General features: G+C 41.1%; 2 protein-coding genes across 3 annotated transcripts in view; one reads left to right on the forward strand and one right to left on the reverse strand.

The window, feature by feature from the left end:
- mtch2 (mitochondrial carrier homolog 2) overlaps positions 1–13,208 on the forward strand; it is a 31,954-nt gene extending 18,746 nt beyond the window's left edge. For both annotated transcript variants that reach the window (XM_084722794.1, XM_084722804.1), the window contains 8 exons: positions 5,060–5,117; positions 5,313–5,364; positions 5,456–5,515; positions 6,634–6,727; positions 9,324–9,371; positions 9,473–9,540; positions 9,623–9,698; positions 12,383–13,208. In XM_084722794.1, coding sequence (XP_084578920.1) covers positions 5,060–5,117; positions 5,313–5,364; positions 5,456–5,515; positions 6,634–6,727; positions 9,324–9,371; positions 9,473–9,540; positions 9,623–9,698; positions 12,383–12,469 — 543 coding nt within the window. In that variant the 3' untranslated portion in view covers positions 12,470–13,208. The remainder of the gene's footprint in view (positions 1–5,059; positions 5,118–5,312; positions 5,365–5,455; positions 5,516–6,633; positions 6,728–9,323; positions 9,372–9,472; positions 9,541–9,622; positions 9,699–12,382) is intronic.
- A 4,187-nt stretch (positions 13,209–17,395) lies between these two features.
- Positions 17,396–21,086, reverse strand: znf414 (zinc finger protein 414). The gene is made up of 5 exons (XM_084722781.1): positions 20,939–21,086; positions 20,613–20,723; positions 19,573–19,678; positions 18,944–19,476; positions 17,396–17,575 (listed from the first exon to the last, which is right to left on the reverse strand). Exons 1-5 carry the CDS (start codon positions 20,991–20,993, stop codon positions 17,406–17,408), a joined length of 975 nt encoding a protein of 324 aa, XP_084578907.1. The 5' UTR covers positions 20,994–21,086; the 3' UTR covers positions 17,396–17,405.
- Positions 21,087–21,659: the final 573 nt, after the last annotated feature.

The following is a 21,659-nucleotide window of genomic DNA, read 5'->3' on the forward strand; positions in this document are numbered from 1 at the left end:
AAATCCTCTTAGGTGTGAAAATCCTTCTTCTGATGTGTCTGGCACTTCCGCGCTAATTGTGTCAGAAACGTCAGATGTTCTCAATGAAAGTGACGGTTTAGGGACGTGTCATTCTGCACATCAAAGTGCAAGATTACCGAATTTGGAAATGATGAAAGAGTTGCCGTCTCATTTAGTGCATTTGACGAGCAACAGCGCGATGTAAGGTATCTGGTAAACAGTTTTCCGTGTCTCTTTGGTGATGTTCCGAGCCGAACTAACGTCCTAAAACACGATATTGACGTTAAAGGTGCTAGGCCTATTAAACGGCACCCTTATCGTGTTAACCCCATGAAGCGGGCAAAGATGAAAGAGGAGGCAGAGTACCTCCTACAGCATGGATTGGCCACGCCCAGCTCCAGCCCCTGGAGTTCACTATGTCTCTTAGAGTCTAAATCTGATGGTTCTTCTCAGTTCATCACTGACTTTCGCAAAGTAAACGCAGCCACTGTTCCCGATTCATATCCTCTCCCGCACATGGAGGACTGCATCGATAATTTGGGACTGGCCAAATTTGTGAGCAAGTTAGATCTCCTCAAAGGTTATTGGCAAGTGCCACTTACAGACCGTGCCTCCCAAATTTCGGCGTTTGTAACTCCAGACTACTTTTTGCAGTATACCGTCATGGCGTTTGGCATGTGTAACGCTCCAGCCACGTTTCAACGACTCGTAAACACAGTCTTAGCAGGTTTGACAAACTGTAATGGGAGACAGGTTGGTCAGGGACAAGTATGCCCAGTTGAAGCAAAAGTAACGGCGATAACCGATTGTCCGATTCCAACCACCAGGAAAGCCCTTCCCAGATTCCTAGGCATGGCAGGCTACTACAGGAGTTTCTGTCGCAACTTCTCTACTGTTGTTCATCCGCTGACAACTCTGCTCAGCCCGAAGGTAGAGTTTGTGTGGACTCCTGAGTGCCAACATGCCTTTGAAAGTGTGAAGAGCCTCCTAAGCCATGCTTCCATACTCGCCGCTCCCGATCCCTCCAAACGGTTTAAAATGGAAGTGGGTGCCAGTGCTGTAGGGGCAGGCGCAGTGCTACTGCAGGAGGATACAAATGGGGTCGATCGTCCCGTGTGTTACTTTTCCCGAAAGTTTCTCAAACACCAGCTACATTACTCCACTATTGAAAAAGAAACCCTTGCTCTGTTGTTAGCACTCCAATACTTTGAGGTGTATGTTGGCTCCAGTTCGCTGCCGGTTGTAGTCCTGACCGATCATAACCCCCTTGTCTTTCTGTCCCGCATGTATAACCAAAATCAGAGACTCATGCGGTGGGCTTTGATCGTGCAGGATTACAACCTTGAAATTCACCATAAAAAGGGCTCAGATAATGTGTTGGCGGATGCTTTGTCCAGATTGTGGTAAGTAATGATGTAATTATTTGATAACAATACCTGTAGGTTTGTGTCTTAGGGGGAGGGGTGTTACAGCCACCGCCATTTCCGCCCCCCCGTGATCTTGGTCTTCAGTGGGTCTGTAACATCTTGGGAGTCTGATTTGGGCCAAATGGGGAAGCTCGTTTTCCCACAGTGTCCAAGCTTTCACGAAGGCATCAGGAAGACATGGATCATCCCATTCCTGCTCTTTAGACCAGTTTCTGGAGAAGGATTTTGGCGCGGGTGGTGAATGGGATGATGAACCCAAGGGGATCATATTGCGAAGGGTAAGGGTCTGGTACTCAATAGGTCTGTGTTTGTATCCCAGGGTGTCTGAAGAGCAGTACCACATTAAGCCCAACGTGCCTTCCCATGGGTCGGTGCGGTCTTGACTAAGCCACAGTTCAGTGCTCTCTGAACGAGCCTCTTTAGGTAGATGCTCAACCACCGAAGGGAGGTTACTGATCCACTGTGTGATTTCAAAGCCTCCAGCGGCAAGCGAGAGAGTTCTGGCCTGTTCTTCAGTTGGAAAACTCTGCAGACAGTTGTCTACATAGAAGGACTGCAAGACTGATGTTAAAACATCTTCTTGACCCACTTTATTGTCTCTAACATGTCACTGCAGGGCACAGCAAGGACTGCATGTCGTGCCAAATGGCAAAACTTGCCACTCGTAGACCTCCACTGGTACTTCACGTCGCATGTTTCGCCATAAGAAACGGAGGAGTGGTCTGTCCTCAGCCAGCAATCTGACCTGGTGAAACATGGCTTTGATATCACCAGAAATGGCAACAGAATGCTAACGAAAACGTAGCAGAACACCCATCAAGGAAGGGCCTAGGCCTGGACCAGGAAGAAGATGATCGTTCAAAGTCTGCCCTTGGTATTGGAATGAGCAGTTGAACACCAGGCGATGTTTGCCATTGTGTTCCACAAGATGGTGGGGTATGTACCATGACTCATTGGTTTGGACCACTTCATGACAATTAAGTTTCTTCACATATCCAGCATCTAATAACTTGTTGATCTCGTGATCGTAGATGGCTGCTTGCTCCGGATTCTTTAACAGCTTCCGCTCTGTACGTCTGAGGGCTGATAGGACTGATTCCCTTGGTGACTGCAGTTTAGGGTAATTCATCTTCCGAATTAGGGGGGTTGCATAACGATCAACTCCATTGACCTCCACTCTTACTGTTTGGTTGTCAAGACGAGCTAGTGCCTCCTTGTCTTGTTTGGAATGTGTGGTGATTTTCTCACTTTGATAAGGAAGTATGTCGACTTTCCACAGTCTTTCTACAGCACGATAAAGGCCTGCATCTGGGGATGTGCAAGATATAAACAAGGACTGAACTGTTGGGCTAGTTTCTCGGGAAGAGGAACCTGAGGTGGCAAGGGGATCCTCAGGGATCATTGTTGGACCTTGCAAAGCCCAACCAAGACGTGTGTGGACTGCTGCTGGGCCACTCCCTGGACCCAAACGAACTCGCTCCACAGGACATACAAGATGAGGGTGATCTGAGCCAATAAAGAGCAGGGGCTGAACTTTGTGGAAAGCCTGGAGTGGTAAGTCATGCAAATGTTTGAATCTTTGCAGGACCTGAGCAGGATAGGACTGTGGTGCAAGGTCCAGTGTTTCAGCAGTGAAGGCGTTCTGTACAATGAACTTCTTCTCTGCGTGTGATACAGAGGAAATGTTGAATGTAACTGTGGTACCAGCTAAGGTCTCAGTCCCTTGGTGGACAGTTTTCAGCATAAGGGACTCAGCCGCCCTGTCGAGGCCAAGAAATCTGGCTGCAGTTGCTAGTAGCATAGTCCGCTCAGAACCATCATCCAGTATAGCATAGGTTTCAAGTTGTCTTCCTCTGTAGCTCAGCAAAACTCTGACAACTTTCTGCAGCTAGATCGAATAAGGCAAGAAGTACTGGGATCTCTCCAAGGTTGATTCACTTCATGGAGGATGCCGAGGTATTTCCCTTTGCATTTTGGGCAAAGTTTCCTAAGGTCACAATTCGAGGCCTTGTGTTTGCGTGCACATCTCCAGCAACGCCATTTCTCTTGGATCCACTTTTTAACAATATCCTTTGATAACTGACGGAAATCTGGACAGACACTTAAGTGGTGGTCAGGGACATCACGGAAGGGGCACGTCTGCCCATGATGAGGAGCTGATTCACTTATAGCTGAGTTGGATTTTGAGAATGACTAGTTCCAGGCTACAGTACAGTAGCCACGGAATTGCTGGACTTTGGATAGCTGGACCTTACGAGTTTACGTTCTTCCATGTGTCCTTTCCGGCTGTCTCGTGTTTGTGTGGCCATGGCTTGGCACTCAGCTTCCTCTTCCAGCCAGTTAGAGAAGTCAGCCAGGTTGTAAGGAATACCTGGCTTTATAGCACAGGTGAATCTGGCAAAGTTAGCAACATGTTCAGGAGGAAGCTTTCCCAGAAGTTGCTGTACATGAGATGCACAAGCTAACTCTGCATCTCCTTCACCATTTTCAAGCGACTGGAGCATACCCACAAGAGCTCAGACTCGAATGGCAAAATCACTGAAGCTTCTGGAGTCGCCATGACGAACAGAGGGAAGGTTCTGGATGGCCATAATTTCTTTCAGTACTAGCTGCTGTGGCTGGCCATACCTCTGCTGTAGGGCTGACATAGCTCTGGTGTAAGGAAGAGGATGATGTGCATAGGCCAAAGCAAGGTGACAGGCTGTGTCCAGCTTCAAGTGATCCAATAATACGTGATATTTGAACTGCTTGCTCTCATCATGAGGCAGAAGATTGGTAAGAGCCATCTTTAGTAGTGCAAACTGCCTCGGCTCATCTCGGGTGAATTATGGGAAGGAGGGGGCTGCAACATGAGAAACTCTGTTTGTCCTTGGGAATTGCTGGGGTTGGTACTGAAGAACTGAATGAGAAGGGTTAATGGTGTCTACGTTCTGGGCTTTCAGAGAAGGAGGAGCAGTGGGAGGACACAAGTAATGACCAGTCAATGTGGCCTGAGGCCGTGAGGAAGGAGGTCGATGTGCAGCAACTGAAAATGATTGGTAGTAGTGCAATGGTGCATGAGTCTGCCTATAAGAAAGTGTGGGAGGACACACATTATTTGTTTTTTTATTTGTATTCTTAGATATATTAGCTCCTGAAGCTTTTTTCCCACCAAAATTTGAACTGTAAACTTTTTTATCAGGTGGTTTGCCAATTATTGTTAATCATTGATAATAAATGTGAGGGGGGAGCGTGAACTTTTTTCAGCTCCTGAAGGTTTGGAAACCACTGGCTTAGAATGAGCTATTTAACTGAAGAAGGAGCCGGTCCTGTTTTGTGACCACCATCGTTACTCCTACATGCTTTAAAGGAAAGGATGATACTAGGTGTCCTTTAAACTTACTATCTAAAATAGTTTTCCAAAAGTGATGTAACTTTTAACTAAAACTGCCACTACAAATCTTCCCTCTTTGAATGAATATCTTTGCATACCCTTATACATCCTTTGTGAGATAACAATTTGTGAATAAATTTAAAAATGAGTTTCTTTACTTTGTGACTTATAAATAATGAATGTATTCTGTCACACACACATCTACCCCTCCTTGATTCACACAGATATCTCATTTGATTGTTTTCTGTCTTTTCCACAGACAACCAAAGAGATGATAGCTCGTTCCTGCGCCACCATTGTCACACATCCCTTTCATGGTACGTCATGAATGTCTGCAGCTCTCAAATCTTTCAGACAGCTTTATCTGGCTAACCAAAACATTGTGGTTGCATTAGAGCTTTGAAGTGTTTTCAGTTGGGATACTTTAGATTTTTCTCTGTTGGATCTGTTAAATCTGTGTGGGAAGACACTAGTCTGCATGTCAAGTATGTTTTCCTCAACTTGTTTTTCAGTGATTACTTTGCGATGTATGGTCCAGTTTATTGGGAGAGAAACAAAATACAGGTAAAATTTTAATGGTTTAGACATAAACCTCAATGAGTTGAGCTATGAAAACTGTGTGAACTTAAAAAAAATTTTTTTCTTCTGTTCTCAGTGGGGTGTTTGACTCCATCGTCACCGTCTACAGAGAAGAGGGTATACTGGGCTTCTTTGCGTAAGTTTGGCACTCCTTGTCTCTTCTTCTGATTACTATTTGATGACCTGTGAATGAGACTCTGCAGTCAACTATCCTTCATCCTTCAAATCATTTACCCCATCTGTAATACATCAGGTTTTTGATGTATTGCTTTGATTGCCAATTAATTTTGGTGTCAGTGCTCTTAAAGGCAAAATGCTCCTGTAGCCTCATCCTTGTTGCTGTATGCTTATTTACTGTAAACTTTACTGTAAATGTAAAGCACACTCTGTTGGGCTTTTTCCATGCACATGTGTTGGCATGGTGTGACTTTATTTGACTTGGTGAGTTAGTCCAGCACTGCAGGGGTGTGAAGCAGGGCTCATAACGGGTTGGCTGCAGATGGTGGTGTGTCATTGCAACTCGCTTTGAAGCCGGTTGGGCACACTTTAGCCAGACTCCATCTGTTGATGAATGACTGGAAACATTGTTTAAAAATTAGATGTCAGTGTTGGGGGTGACCCTGTATATGATGGTTTATAAGTCCCCAAAAAAGGTATTTAGTTGATATTGGATCACATTACACAAAAATTGCTTTAATATTTTTCTCACTGTGGTGCAAAATCCAAACCAAAGCAATCTGTTGAGTGCATAGATGAGTGGCTGGATCTGGCTGTATTGTTTGTACAAGACGTGTGGCTCTATTACATGCAACAGCAACATGTAGTGCTGTTGGTGCATTCCATTTACCTTGGAAAACGCAGTATGAGGCACATCCAACATTATAGCAGTATGGCCACAGATGATGTTATAACAACTGATTAAATGAGACACAAAATACAATAAACTGATTAAAAACAGCCTTCACTACTGTTGATGAGCAGAGCAGCCATCTTGGATTTCGAGGTTGGAGCTGGTGAGGTTCCTCTGATTTTCCACATCGGAAATCTGACTTGAGGGGGCTTTCCAGTTGAAATTTCCAATTGGGAACTTAGAAATTCCAACTTCACAGTTCACCATCTATACCTGGAGAATAGAAAATGGTTCTGTGACTACATTACCCTGACTTGCAGTTTTACAATCTTATACCCAGTATACAGCTTATTTCTACACATACTCACAATGTTTTAATCAGAAATATATTATTTTCTTTACAGTGGCTTGATCCCTCGTCTGCTCGGTGACGTCCTGTCTCTGTGGATTTGTAACCTGCTGGCTCACCTCATCAATACATACGCCATTGATGACTCGGTATGCAAATTGTTAAACATGGCTCTGTCTAGTTAAAGGTCCTATGTTCTGTATAGTGGTTTCGTTAAAGGGCAGAATTGCAGTGCAATACATGTGTCAGGCGAAATTTAACTACAGGTTGTGTACAGCTGTAGTGCAAGGTGAATGTACAGAAACCCTTTCTAAAATAGTGTTTATACCCGTTAGCAGATTGCTGTCCTTATGTCAGCACATTTGTATCCTTTCAAGACCAAGTGACCAACCCCCCACCCACCGGAGATAAAACGGGACCCTCTTCACTGGAGGCATAGATGAAGTCTGATGAATAAGAATTCAGAGTAGGGTTTCAAATTTCATGGCAATTCCTGAATCAGTGATTGGATATGTATTTTAATTTAAGATAATAATGATACCTTAGCTTCATGATCAGCATGAGTCGAACACTCTGTTCATTGTATCTAGTTCTGCTGCTGAAAACAACTGCTGAGGTAGAACAGATGTGGGAATGTGCAAATAGTAACTGGATTCCAAGACCACATAAAATGCTAAATATTTCCATAAAATAGGCTTGGGCAGTATAAAGGTATGATGGTATACTAGGATACTAAGAAATATTGTCATAAATACATATACTCCTCTTTCTATTAAATTGATGGGGGAGGTTCTATATTGTAGTGTGCAGCTTACATTAGCAGGGGTCAATCTCTGCGTAGCAGCACAGCTGAGCAGACAAAAAGGGCATCTGGGAGTTACAGAAGTAAAAAAGAAGGAAAAAATGTCTCTGCCCTGTAAGTATTTTGGGTTTCGTACTAATGGTAGCCAACAAACACCACAGACTACTGACTTGTCAGAGTATAGATGGTTTAAGTAGTGTAGCGTGGTGAGAGAGAACTGGCAGAATATTATGGTTTGTGGTGGCAGAGAGTAGAGGTTAATGTACCCTGAACAGAGAAAAAGGCAAACAGTGAAGTTGTCAGTCTGGCAGCATGTTTCAGTTTGTCAGTGAACCGAATTGCTCTTGTGTGTGCCGTTTTCTGGTTTTGGGAACAGTGTCGCCATGGCAATGAGCTCCACCTATGTTAAAACAGTCCTACAGTACAGTGGAGTACAGTTAAGTTGTACATATAACATACTGTGCAAATTATATCATTTGATTAAATTCAAATTCCCCATGTAAAGTAACGGCACCCCTGATCTCTGTTAGAGGGGGAACACAGGATACAAATGTGGAGGCAGGCCAGTCCACGAGTCAGGAGACAGAGAAACATGAACAAACTCTGAGAAGGCAGACAAACTGTTGGTCTAGTTCCTAGATGCTCAAACAGTAGTATGTAGAGGAATGTCAGATATTTTAAAATGAAAGGGACTCATTTAAAAACATTTAAAAGAATCAAAATACTGTAAAATTTCAAATGAAACCATCAAATTTGAGATAGTTTTAATGGAATTTAAAATAAGTTTGTGTGTGTCTTTCCTGTATTTTTGTTTTAATGTCAGCCTGTTGTTTAGTCCTAATCATGTACATAGGGCATGCATATGTTTTCCATGATTACCTGTAGCTAAACTGAGTGGAAAGACAGTAAATTGAGGTAAAATGTAGAGACTGAAAATGAATGCTCCAAAAACACTACAATCATGGCTCCAAACTGGATCTATTACAAAGAGGACAATCAGGAGAGAATATTTCAAGTGCTTGTGGCTTCACAATAAGCGTTGGTTGCACCAAACAGTAAGGAGATATGACTCCAATTTGGATTAAGTTGAAGGGTGACTTAAACCAGCTTCTTGTGAGAACTGTCCATAACTGGATAGGGTCAACCTACAGTATGGTATTTTAACATTAGTCCTAATGGTGGTGCTTGGAGAGAATATTTTTTGAGGTGGTACATGGTGTAAAAAGTTTAGGAAGCACTGATATAGTTTATATTTATATATTTTTAAATGATTTCTAAATCAAATTTAATTCAGAAGCCAAGCTTCTGTGTGGTGGTAGAGTAGGTGAGGTAAAATCACTGTGGCCCTGGCTGTGTGGCACCAAAAACTGAACATACAGGGTTCTTATGGGTGCTGGAAATTCTTGAAATGCTTGAATTTAATTTAGTGTTTCCAAAGTTTAAAAAAGAAATTTCAAAGTTTACTGTCAGAGAGGAGTAAAGAAAACAGAAATATTCACAATTAAGAAGCTGAAATCAAACAAATTTGACTTTACAAAAATACTCAGCGATTCATTATCAAAATAGTTGGTGATTAAGAATCAGTCAATAACCAATTAATTGATAAATTGTTGCAGCTGTAATAGGATGCCAAGTCTACTTACAGACAGTTGTCACATTTTGAAACATGAGACTTGGCTGGGTTTTCCTTTAATAGGTGTCCCCTCTGTAGAATTCTGTCATGAAACATAATTTTGGTTGTTTATAGCACAGTAACATCTGATTTAAACATTTTGAGCATGTATATGAATGTTTACCACAGCTGTAAGATGCTGGAAAAGCTTGATAAGTGCTTGAATTTGACTGTGGGAAAAGGTGTAGGAACCCTGTATATAGACAGAACTACTTGGAACTGACATAGTCTTGAATACAGAATTAACACTGATCATCTGTTTTCTGCACAGATGAGTCACACAGGAGAAATCAAGAACTGCTCTCAGGCTGTGACAGGGGTGAGTTTGACAAACATGTCTGTCTACAGACAGCAGTACACAAGTCAGTCTGCTTCTAGCTACTGATTTGATCATGTTCCTCCTCTGTTCTTTTCTTTCAGTTCTTTGCCAGTATGCTCACATACCCTTTTGTTTTGGTGTCAAACCTCATGGCTGTCAATAACTGCGGGTGAGTTTGCATATTATTTGCTGTTGTGAATCCTCAGAAAGTGTTGGATCAAGCAGACTGACATTCCCACTGTCCCCCACAGGCTCGCCGGTGGCCTGCCACCCTATGCATCAGTATATCCCACCTGGGTGGACTGCTGGAGGCATCTAAGCAGAGAGGTAAATATATCACACACAAACACTGATGGCATAAATACAGATGTCCCATTAAGCACTGGTGTGGTAGGATGCAGGCTTTGCCAGTGACAGTTTAGTCATCAGTCACGTCACATGGATCACAGCATGTTAACACCTGTTATTTACTTCATGTACCATTTATTGATTTGTAGTCTGAAATGAAAACTCATTAAATCACAACTACTGTAGTGCAGGTTAACCTGTGTCAGTTTTGAGTATTCTGATAATAAAAGAAAGTTGCATTGCAGTCAACATGTGATGGGAATACAAGAGGCTTCTAAATTCTGTTAAGCTTTGAAGAGATGACAAAATTTTGTCAGGTTACTGGGGAAGGGAAGGGAAGGGTTGCTCAGTAAGTGTACAATATGAAAGCACTGGTCCTTTCACCTCAAATTAAAGGGGTAGTTCACCCAAAAATGACCATCAGTCATTACCTATTCACCCTCATGCCAATTGAAGGCCAGATTTAGTGCTGTAGTCCACAAAATACTGCTGGATTTTTACAAGAAAGCACTGTTGCGGAATCTCCCAGACAATGGAAGTGAATGGTGGCTAGTTTTCAAACATAAAATAACAACTGAATAAAAACAGGAAATGCCCTCATACTGCTCATTTGGTGTAATCCAAGTCTCCTAAAGCCCCAACATGCCAAGTTGCTGTGAAAGATACATATTCTGTTTATGAGTTCACACATTTTTTAGGAAAATCCTGCATAGTATGCCTTTTAAGCAATTACTTTTATTTCAAAATTTAAATGGACAATACTGATAGTGATTGCAGGCATGAAAGTCACCTTTCAGCGAAATTCGCCGTTTTGAATCCAAAATAGGTGACCTACATGAAAAAATAATTGGGGGGGTATGGATGGGACATGGAGTGGATTAGGATTAGGACTTTGGTTTTATACATGAGAGCAGCGCTGAGCCATAGTAAGCTGCGAACGTGTGCGCGCCTGAAGGGAGCCTTGAATTCAACAAGACATTCCCCTACTAGCGCTACAGCATTGAAATATTAGCGCAAATATGGGGGAGAATACTGCTACCTGATTGGTTTGTGCTGACGAGAGCGCTTGCGAGCTGACCCGAGGACAGACGACAGTTACGACTCATTTGCCGATTTGGGCAGATACTGAGGGGACCGGCTTGAGAGGCTAAAGGTAACTTTGACTGATGCAGGGCTAAGCTGAAACGTGGCAAAACAGCAAAAGCGGGCCATGGAGACACTGGTCCAGGCAAAGAAGAAGAAATGACAGATGATTGAGTACTGTCTTAATTGATTATCTTGTTTCGCCACTGAACCCTGTATGAAAGCTGTGCTGTTGCACATTTCATTGGAGAAGTTGCTAGTCTCGTTTCTTATACAGCATAGTTGTCGGTCTTATTTCTTATAACGCATAATGTGAATATTAGGGCTGCAACGATTCACTCATAAGTCCGATGCATCAGACTTTAAGATACGATCGAGATACGAGTGCATCGGTACAGACGGCTCTGCATCGGTAAAAAGCTGAACATGAATCGGAAACAAATCGATGCAACACTAGCATATTGATACATCTCATTGGGATGCACATACGTTTAATTTTGGCATCAGGGAGCTGCCACTGTTAACTTTCCTCCGTCTTCTCTCTCCTGCTCTCTCTGCCTGCACCGCTCTCACTGGACGCGTGCTGCCGCACTCACAAAACAAGCGCTCCCTCCTCCCTCTCCTGTGTCTGCTTTTCATTTACTTAAAACAGACGGCGCTGAAAACAGCAACAGAAGTGACATTGTACCACGTCACACCACCAAAGTTTCATAACGCTTTTAAGTGTAGACTAAGTTTGGGTTTCATAAGAAAGATGAGAAACGCTGCTGCAGATCATTTATGTAAAACGTGTCTGACAGCAGAGTACAGAGACATGAGTCTGACCTACAGAGACGTCATGTCACTGTGAGAACAGGTAACACTTCACTGTTCCTCCACACTGATCCAAACCACAGCACTCTTCATATGAAACAGAGCAGCACATTATCTTACTGCAGAAATACTGATATTTTAAATAGTTCTTAAGTTTCTCATTTATCTCATTTCATTTACACAAGAGACTCATAATAAGAGATTAACACCACTGTAATGTCTCCTTCTCTCTGTCTCTACTGTTGTTATATTTAGTAAAACTATCAGGATTTTTTGGCAACTAACAGCACTCTACAAATGTAGCATTAGTTGAATCAAAATGTAAGGACTGACACATTGCATTGTCTTGTATTGCGTCGTATCGTATCATATCGTAACAGAGCTGAATCGTATCGAACCGAATTGTTGGCCACTTAAAGATTTATAAAATATATCGTATCGTTGAACATGTATCGAGATACGTATCGAATCGTCTCAGTCAGTGAGATAAACACCCCTAATGAATATGTGTAGATACTTTATTATACATTCATACTGTCCTGTAAGTCTGCTTGATTTTTCTCTCGAAGTGCACCAGATTGATGCTTTTAAATATAAAATGTCCAAAATTTTCTTCCAGGGGAGCATGCCCCCAGACCCCCCTAGAGGGGTTCTATCCTTCTCACCTTTTGCACCCGACCCGCTTTCATGCCTGTGATTGGCCTCTTTGGATAAACATAGTCTGACGCTGTCCACTACTAAAAACTTCTCTCCTCTGTTCATTCCAGGGCAACATGAGCAGAGGCAACAGTCTATTTTTCCGGAAGCTTCCAGCAGGAAAGATGTACGCAATTGACCAGAAGAGATTTTTTTAAAGCCTCAAGAGAACTGAGCTGAACAAAGTTGTGATAATAAAACAAAAAAATCAACATTGCCTGATCAGGGGGTTGGATGGTCGGCACTTAATCTTTTTTTTTGTATGCACTTGTTTACTTTAAGATTTTTTCCCTGACAGCCGGCCATGATGTGAACTAAAAGAGCATTAGTTTCCAGTTTAATTTTCAGCAGGTTTTGTTTTATTAACAGAAATTCACAGATTGAAACTGCAGGGTCGTACAACGAGATGGAACATCAACGCATTTCTTATTTTTAAAACCCACATGTACAAAAACTGATGGGAGTATAGCTCATGCTGTCTGAATAATATTAATGCTGACCAATGTTAAAAGCCCCCTAATGTTTTTATATCTATACAATCTATTGACAATGACTCTCCTTCATCCATGTGATGGGATTTGGTTGTTGAAAACAGCACTTAATACTGCATGTGGTAATGTCTAATTATACACATGTTAATGATCAAGTGGGACCTCTTGTCATGTGGTATTGTCTTGATGTGTTAATTATTGTAAAGCTCACTGCCTGGCAGGCAGCTAATGCTAATGAAAAGGAGGGAAAAGAGTCAGAGGTAGTTGTTGTTCAGGAGCATGTATGGATGTATCGAGGCACAGCAGGTAGCCTGAGCTGACCAAAATCTCTTGGCACTGTGAATAAATAAGTGCTTGTATCAACTCATTCTGACTGGCCCAAATAAAAACAGCTTTTTTGACGTGGTATGTCTTGTAAATGCGTCTTGTGTAGAAATCGGAAAGTCTGTGAAGTGGTACATGTACCAAAAAATACCATCAAAAGAAAATAGGATCCTGCACATCATGCAAGGCATGGCATGGCATCTTAGAGCTGCTGAGACACACAGTTGGTAATGTTCTTTTACATGTTAAAGACCAAACAAACAGTGAATGTATAGCCCCAAGTGTGTGTGTATGAGCCAAATCTATTCTTGTCAAAAAATTATTCCAAACAAATCAGTGAGCCACATTTACACTGGTCACATTCCTTCGTTTTCATGAACACTGTACTGTACTGTACACTGGGTGCCTACACCTTCTCCAACATCAAATTAAAGCACCTTTCAAGCATTTTCAAGGTACATCTTACAGCTGTGGTAAATGGCATTTATATAGATACACATGCCCAAAGTGTTAATATCAGATGCTACTGTGCTATAAACAACCAAAATTATGTTTCATGACAGAATGTTACAGAGGGGAGACTAATTAAGGGAAAACAAAGTTTCATGTTTCAAAATGTGTCACCTCTCTAGTATTGGCTCCCTGTTAGAGTTGCAACAATTCAATTAGTCTGATATTAATCTATCATTGAATTAATCTCCAACTATAAGTGATTAATTGGTTTGAGTATTTTTTTATACAGAAAAGTCCAAATTCCCTGATTGCTTCTTCCTACATGTGAATATTTTACATCAGGGGTATTCAACTAAAATTCAAAGAGGTCCAGTTAGAGAAAATTTCCTAAAGCAAAGGTCCGGAACATCATAATGTCTAATTTGTGTTATGAGAGTGATATATACTGAAGTAGTGTAGTAGTTGTATCAGTGTTTACATCAGGGAGGTCAAACTCATTTTAGTTCAGGGGCCACATACAGAACAATTTGATCTCAAGTGGGCTGGACCAATAAAATTAAAGCATAATCTACTGATTATTCTGCCGATTAATTGAGTAATCAAGTAAGAAATATTGTGTGTTCTGCATTTCTTTCTATTACATTACTTTTGCTGTATTTAAGAACAATGGTAATATACAAACGAGAAGATAAGACAGGTGTATTAAATGAACAACTATAAATTGCTTAAGTAAACTTACTTAAATAATTAATGTAATTTACTTTTACTGTATTAACTTTACTTTTTACTTTTTTTTTTCCAAGTACAAAGGTCAAAGTAAAGGTAATAATGTCTGCAGAAACCACAAACAGAAGATGGAACTAACTCTTTTAACAGAAACAGTCACCAGATGTTTTGTTCACATGTTAAAATCACAACATTTTTCTTCTGGAGCAGGACAGACGCTCCCAGACCCCCAGAGGACAGGGGACTGGTTTACCAACATGACACCTTTTTCTCCTCTTATGAGTTTAATGGTATTCTTATCGTTATTTTTTGATGACTAAATACAGACCTGCAAAGTACAACAGCAATAAAAATGTTGATTTTGCAAAAAAAGGAAACAATAACATGCAAAATATTTAAATTGTAATTAAGTAAAAACACTAATACCACAATGTAAAAATACCTGAGTAAAGAATGTGAGTATTTTTTCCATGACAGCAGGTCAGAGATCAGTGTTTCAGTGACTCTCTGTGGTTCAGTGAATAGTGTTTTATTTATGGTGGCCCACATTAAAAACATCGACACCACGACATGATTTTCTATTTTTGGAGCTGCGCACCTTTTTCAGTCGTGTCTAGAAGGTAACTCTTTATTTGCACAACTCTCGCAAGATTTGTGTTCGTTATTAGGTGCGTTCGAGATGAGCCAGGCCTGCGCAGAATCAGCGGTGGTCGGCGCACAATGCATGCCGGTTAGATTTGTGTCCGACTTGATCCCGACTTGCTCTGACGTCATGCACATGTGGGCAACGATAACCTCACGAGATCGAGGCGGCCGCAGTCTGTAGAGCCAGGCGCCGCAGCTGCTCTCCACCGGCTGCAAACGCCTGGCTGTCACCTGATCGACAAGCTGACAGGCTCTGATTGGTTCTTAACTTTGACAACAAACACCACGTGTTGTATAAAATACTAATTTTCTGTGTAATTGTAATATTTAATGCTGGACATATCAGTCTTCTGTTTTGCAATGAAGTTTTAATCTGTCAGCAAGCAGATATTTAGTGTCTGATAATAATAAAGGTTATATGACTTATCAAAAGAACAGCTTAGTGCTTTACAAGGCAGATAAAAGAACAGATGTTACATGTGTCAAAAGGAGGATCTCTTCTATTTTAACTTCAATCAACGATCAAGAACGCACTTCATTTCTTCAGCTATGAGCATGATCTGCAGACTACAGGTAACCTACAGGTGATCTAACAGGATGTTCGTGTCTCTTCCTCTAGTCTCTCGTAAGTCTGTTGAAAACTGTCCGACTTGACTGCAGCTTTTTGTCTCCACCTCCTGCTGCGGCCGCCTGATCTCGTCTAGTCTCCATGCGAGGCGCAGTTCATCTCGAACGAACCTAGTTTTACTAAAATAATCAAACTCGCGCGATCTTTCGCGGGTTTAAGGTTCTCTTCTAGACACGACCCTCTCTGTCTCTGTCAAACTACAGACAGCAGACTGTCTGTAAACAGCACGATGTTACACTCTGCAGTGTTTCACACAAAGACTTTATTTGTGTGGACACCCAGGTTTGGTTTGTCACGAATTTTGTCATTTTTATTTTTTAATCAGTCCGAGAGGACGACGGTATCAGTGATTGATTAGTGATCAGTCTGCCCTCCTCTCCTCCCTCACCTGTTCACTCTGCTGTGAGAAGATCTGAAAGTTTCTCACAGAGAAACACAGACTCTCCTGTTTTACGTATAAGCCTCCTTATACAGTTGTTTAATTTTATAAGAGCATCTGGTTGGTGTCGATGTCATTAACCATCACGTTAGTTTCTGTTGTAATAAACTCCGTCGTTAACAACAGTCTCCTCCACACGCAGCTTCTCTGCAGTTGGTCTGTGTGTTTCCTGATCAGATAAACCAGCGGCGGAAAGACTAGAAAAGTTGCGCCAGTTAAAATAAAAGCGTCCCGTCAAAATTTAAAATCTCTTAAGAATTTACTGGTTATAGGTCCAGGTCCGTATAGGACGGCGTGTGGGTCCGGACTCGGACCGCGGTCCGCCTCTTAGGGACCCGTTTTACATTTTCTTTACTGCTATCTGACAAGATTGTGACAGGATTAATTAATCATTTTGTCATTTTATAGGAAGTCCAAAATAAGTCGAAGTTCTGATTGCAGAGTCTTGAATTTGAATAAATTAATATTTTCTGGTTTCTTTGGTTTTTAGATCATCAGAGAGCCTAATTTAATAAACTATTAAGTCAGACAGTTTAAGAAAGTTGTGAGAGTAATGCACTTACTATGTGAAGCACTTTTCAGACCTTGAAAACACAAAAAACAAATAATTTGTTGGGGACTATCTTCTGTGTTGTGTTAATGCTTGAATTTTAATGTGGCGAGGTGTTTTTAAATATTTACAGTAGGAACCAATGAGCTTGGGCGGAGACCCACAGAAGGTTAGGGAAGTGGAGGTACTGAGACAGACAGGTTTTGGTTGTGGTCTTTTCATTGTATTGGTTGACAATAAGACAAATCCAGAATACCACCAGGAAGACAAGGTTTACAAATGTAAAGCAGTACAGTGACATGCAACCTTCTGTTTGGGACCATCAGTAGCAGTGATGTGAGTATTTTTATGTGGAAAAAAGTTAGATTACATTTTTTTTTAGTAATCTTAAGTTTCAAGTTAAAATAAAGAGTTGACCTCTGAAGTCTCAAACAGCATTAACTTTTTCCTGTACAATTAAAGTTCAGATTTAGTTTTGACCTGGGATTTGCAGGTTAACAACTTCCTACAGCTTAGTGAATTCAACTAGAATGAGAAACTATTTAACATGGCATTAAAAGAATAGTGGTGCTTGAAATGAAGGTAAGAAGTGTGAGAGGACAAGGTGGAGGACACAAATTTCAATGAGTCTCAGAGCAGGAAATCTTTAAGTTTAATATCAACTGATCATTTTCTAACCCACTGCTGGAGCTCTTCACTCAGAATAAAGCTGTTTGGTTAAACCCTTAATGGGATCCATCAACACATGATGAGTTCTTGAAGACACAAAAAGGCAACATTTGTTTCCAAAATGCATCCAGTACAGTGAATGAGTCCTCCTCATCCTCCTCAATCCACACTATGTGTTAGTGGCAGAGCCCCCTGTGTCTTCTGCAGGCTTGTTACCACTGTGTTGTGTGTTAATGTGTTGAGTCATTTCTTTGCGGTTAGTTACTGAGTGGCCACACTGCACACATGTGTAGCGCCCTTTTGTGTGCTCCCAGAGAATGCGTCTGTTGCAGGCCATACCTAATGAGTGAAAGGACAAATTAATGACAAATCAAAGTGAATTGTAAGCCCACAGCCCCTGGATACAGACAGCACACTCCAACACTATTTAGAAGTCAATGCTTAATATTTAAAAGACAATACCCACCCTGGCGACAGCCTGTTCACCCTGCTGCCATCTGGCAAGTGATACAGAACAGGGCTCAACAATAAGGACTGCCCAATAAGGCATGTGGTAAAAAAGATTTAACTATTAAGTTAATAAATAAATTGTTAAAGTAATTTTCATGCAAAATGGCAGAAAATGCTGTTTTCAGCCTCTAATATATCAAACTAGGGGTGCACAATTAATCGCAAGATCAATAAAATTGCAATATGGCCAAGTGCAGAATCCAAATCGCAGAACCAGAAACAAATAGCAATTTTTGGAAAAAGGGAAAATGTGAGAAAAGATCATTATAATGAGGTGCTGTCATGCTTCAGAGATGACCTGAACCTAAAATCTTGTTTTCCAGATGAAAGAAAAGATGTTTGTTGGTTCTGACCTCAATACATATCACATCATCATGATTTTAATAATTTTTTTTTTTTTTTTCAGTGAACCTGAAAACTTCTAATGCAAAACTGATCATTTCTAGTATTGCAATCACAATTTCAGTCAAAATAACCACACTATAACTTATTAACCAAATCATATAACCCTATATTAAACTGAATATCTTCTGGTTTTAGACTGAAAAAACAAAACATTTGAGACATCACCCTCAACTTTGAAAAACTCGGATAGACGTTTTTCACTTTTCATTTTCTGATATTTTGTAGACAACTCAACCTGAGATTAACTATGACTGTCTTTGATGTTATTTAATAACTGTTAATAAAAATAATTTACTTGAACATTCCTACAGGTTGTGACACTCCTCAACTCATCTTCCGCTCTCCACCATAAAGCATGGAAGTACTACAACTAGTGGTGGGCGGTACATCGGTCATGTCACGCTTGGCCAGGACACAGATTTTGCAAGACCATCATTACAGTTATTTAGCATATTAAAATTAATGTGCTTCACTGTGGTATGCAGGTCGAGGACAACACACTAAGGATTAATATTTTTGCCAAAAATTAGACATTTTCTATCCTGGGAACAGATGCACACTTTAAGGTAAAACTTAAGCTAGAGTCAAAACGTACTAGTTGCACAGCAAGGCATCCCATTCTATATGATCATCATATTCTGCAGTATTTGACAAAGTCCATGTTATTTTAGAGAAAATGTGTATATTTAAATATCTATTGTGTATCAGAGAATAACCTAGTAATACGAAGATATTATTTATAAGCCATTTTGCCCAAAGCATGTGCATGTACATTTCTATTTCAAGACTCACCTTGATTCTTCTTCCAGACAGCTGAGGAGCCTGGAGGAGAGTGAGGAGCTGATCCAGGAGACCTGCTCTGTGTCTGGGGATGAACCTGCATCTCAGGGGGTTCAGGGGCTGTGGTCGGGCCGGCCATGTGTAGAGATGAAACCAGATCAGATGCTTTGTTCCTGAGCTGAGGCTGGGGAGCTGTCCCTGCCATCTGCTGAGGAGCGAGCTGGGGGGGCGTCGTCTCTGGGTTAGGCAAGAAGGGGAGACCAAGGAGAGGGGGGGCACCAGAATCTGCCTGAGGGACAGCAGCTGGGAAGGAACCATCTGGGTTTGGGACTTGATATGGTAGTTCCTGGAGTGTGGACACTGACTCCAGCCTTGGGGGGTTCTGGTCCATGTCCATGGGGGTCACATTTGGGTTGGTCATGGCAGCAGGTGGAGGGGGTGTAGGTTCATTTGGCTTTGTTTTGCCCCGCGGCACTTTGGAGCAGGTGTGCAGGTGAGTCAGGAGGCCACGGTAGGATCGCAACTTTGTGCGACAGCTCTCACACCTTCAGGAAGAGAAGCAGCATTTCATCAGTCCAAACATTTGACTCATGTACACTCAGGAGGAGACACAGCTGAGAGACAAACTGAGAGACACTCACAGGAAAAATATGTTGGGTTTGTGATGATGCCTCATGTGATCCATTAGTTTCTGCATGTTGGGGAAGGAGCTGCTGCAGCCAACAGTAGAGCACCGCAACACCTTTCCTGAGGAGAGGACACACTGAGTGTCAACAGCAGTTTGCTGCATTCAGAGTGTAAGAGTGGCAAACAAAGATGAATCACAGAAGAGTGGCTGTCACAACCCTCTGTTTTCTACAGACTGATAGTGTAACTGTGATAGAACAGGGACTGGAGAGAGGGTGTACTGTACTGTAGATTATTTGTCTAATGAAAATATTTTAAAGAAAACATTACACTATTTGTGGTAAGCTGTTTCTTATTTTATCATTTTTACCATTCTAATTAAGGGGATAGTTCACCCAAAAATGAAAATTCAGTCATCATCTACTCACCCTTATACTGACTGAAGGTTGGGTTTAGTTTTTTAGTCCACAAAACTAGTTTCAGAGAAAAAAGTGTTGCAGAATCTCCCAAACAATTGAAGTGAATGATTGAAAAAAAAAAAGAAAGAATAAAAACAGACCATGGGACATTAGGAGACTTGGATTATGCCAGATGAGCAGTATGGAGACATTTTATGTTTTTTCCAGTTGTTTTTTTTTTTTCTTTTCCTGCTGTTTTCCTGTGAAACTCCAGCAGTGTTTTGTGGACTAACAAACTAATTCAATTAGCATGAGGGTGACTAGATAATGACTGAATTTTAATTTTCGGGCAAACTATCCCTTAATAAATGAGGAAGCGTGCAGGATTAGCAGGGACGTACACTGAGTTCAGAGGGAGAATGGACTGGTTGCACAGCAGACTATTTGATTTGTCCTGCAGGAAAACACAGGTGCACTTAATGACTGATTGTGGCTCAGTTCCATTAACAGTGAGCCAGCCTGAACAGAGTGATTGGTGCATTCTTCTGAGTGGAATTCAACAATCATTAATGGCTCTGTGAGTCAACACGTCTGCTGTTCAACCAGTCCATTTTCTACTAATGACCCAACTCATGTAGTGGTCTCACTGGTCTCACCCGGCACAGACTGGGCTGGGATCTCATGGTCCTTGATATGGCTCTCCAGAGCACTCCCATCCGTATAGACCCGCTTACAGCCGTAGACAGGACACGGTGTCCTCATGTTCCCTGAAATGGACAAACGGGACGTTATGGACATTTTCTCGTATGTGAAAACATAAAAAACGTTATAAACACCGCTACATAGCTGGAGCTCTTTGTTAGCATGCTAGCTAGCTGCCTGGCTATCTGTCTCGGAGCTAACACAGTGATGTGCACAGTGTCGCTGAGCATGGCGGGATTGATTGGGTCTGCACTGTCTATGTCTGAGCTCCAGGACAAACCTCCGTCTCCTTTCTCAGCCGTCTGTGACACCGTCGAGCTGTCTGCGGACATCATCGTGGCCGAGGAGTTGAACTCTGCAATGACAACAGAGGAACAACTGAAACATACTACATGTACCAGAATGCAATGCGACCAAAACCTCTTTTCTTATTATTTTTTTTTCAAACCTTTATTCTACAATTCAAACTACATTGCAGATTAAAAAGACAAAACTCACATTTCCATTAACAAAACCTTTGCTTGCATCTGAAACAGCAAGCTTGCAAAAAAATATTGACATGTATATAAAACATATTTCTCATTTTCATGTACAAAATACATTTATACATTATAAACTTTTCAAAAAACAGTTTTTGCAATTGTAACAGAACAATAACAGGATTTAAAAAAGACTTCACATAATAAAGTCAATGAAATTTATAAAATAAAATAAAATAATAATTAAATAATAGATATTAGTAGGGGTTTATAATTCAGCTAAGGAGTTTTAAGCGCAACAACATTACACAGGATTATAACTTAAAGAGCAAGAGACTTTGTCATGGTTTCATATAAATCACATAGAGACTGATTATTGATTCTGATTATTGATATATGATTCTGAAAGTATCTTTAAGGATGATAAATAATTTTTGATTTCATTTTTAAAACAGGCTATGGAAGGTTTGCTGTTTTTCCATTTATTTTTATGTATATGATATTTCCCCGTAATGAAAATGA

The sequence above is a fragment of the Lutjanus erythropterus genome, chromosome 1, assembly GCF_056507025.1.
Source record: "Lutjanus erythropterus isolate fLutEry1 chromosome 1, fLutEry1.hap2, whole genome shotgun sequence".
NCBI classification, from domain to species: Eukaryota; Metazoa; Chordata; class Actinopteri; order Lutjaniformes; family Lutjanidae; genus Lutjanus; species Lutjanus erythropterus.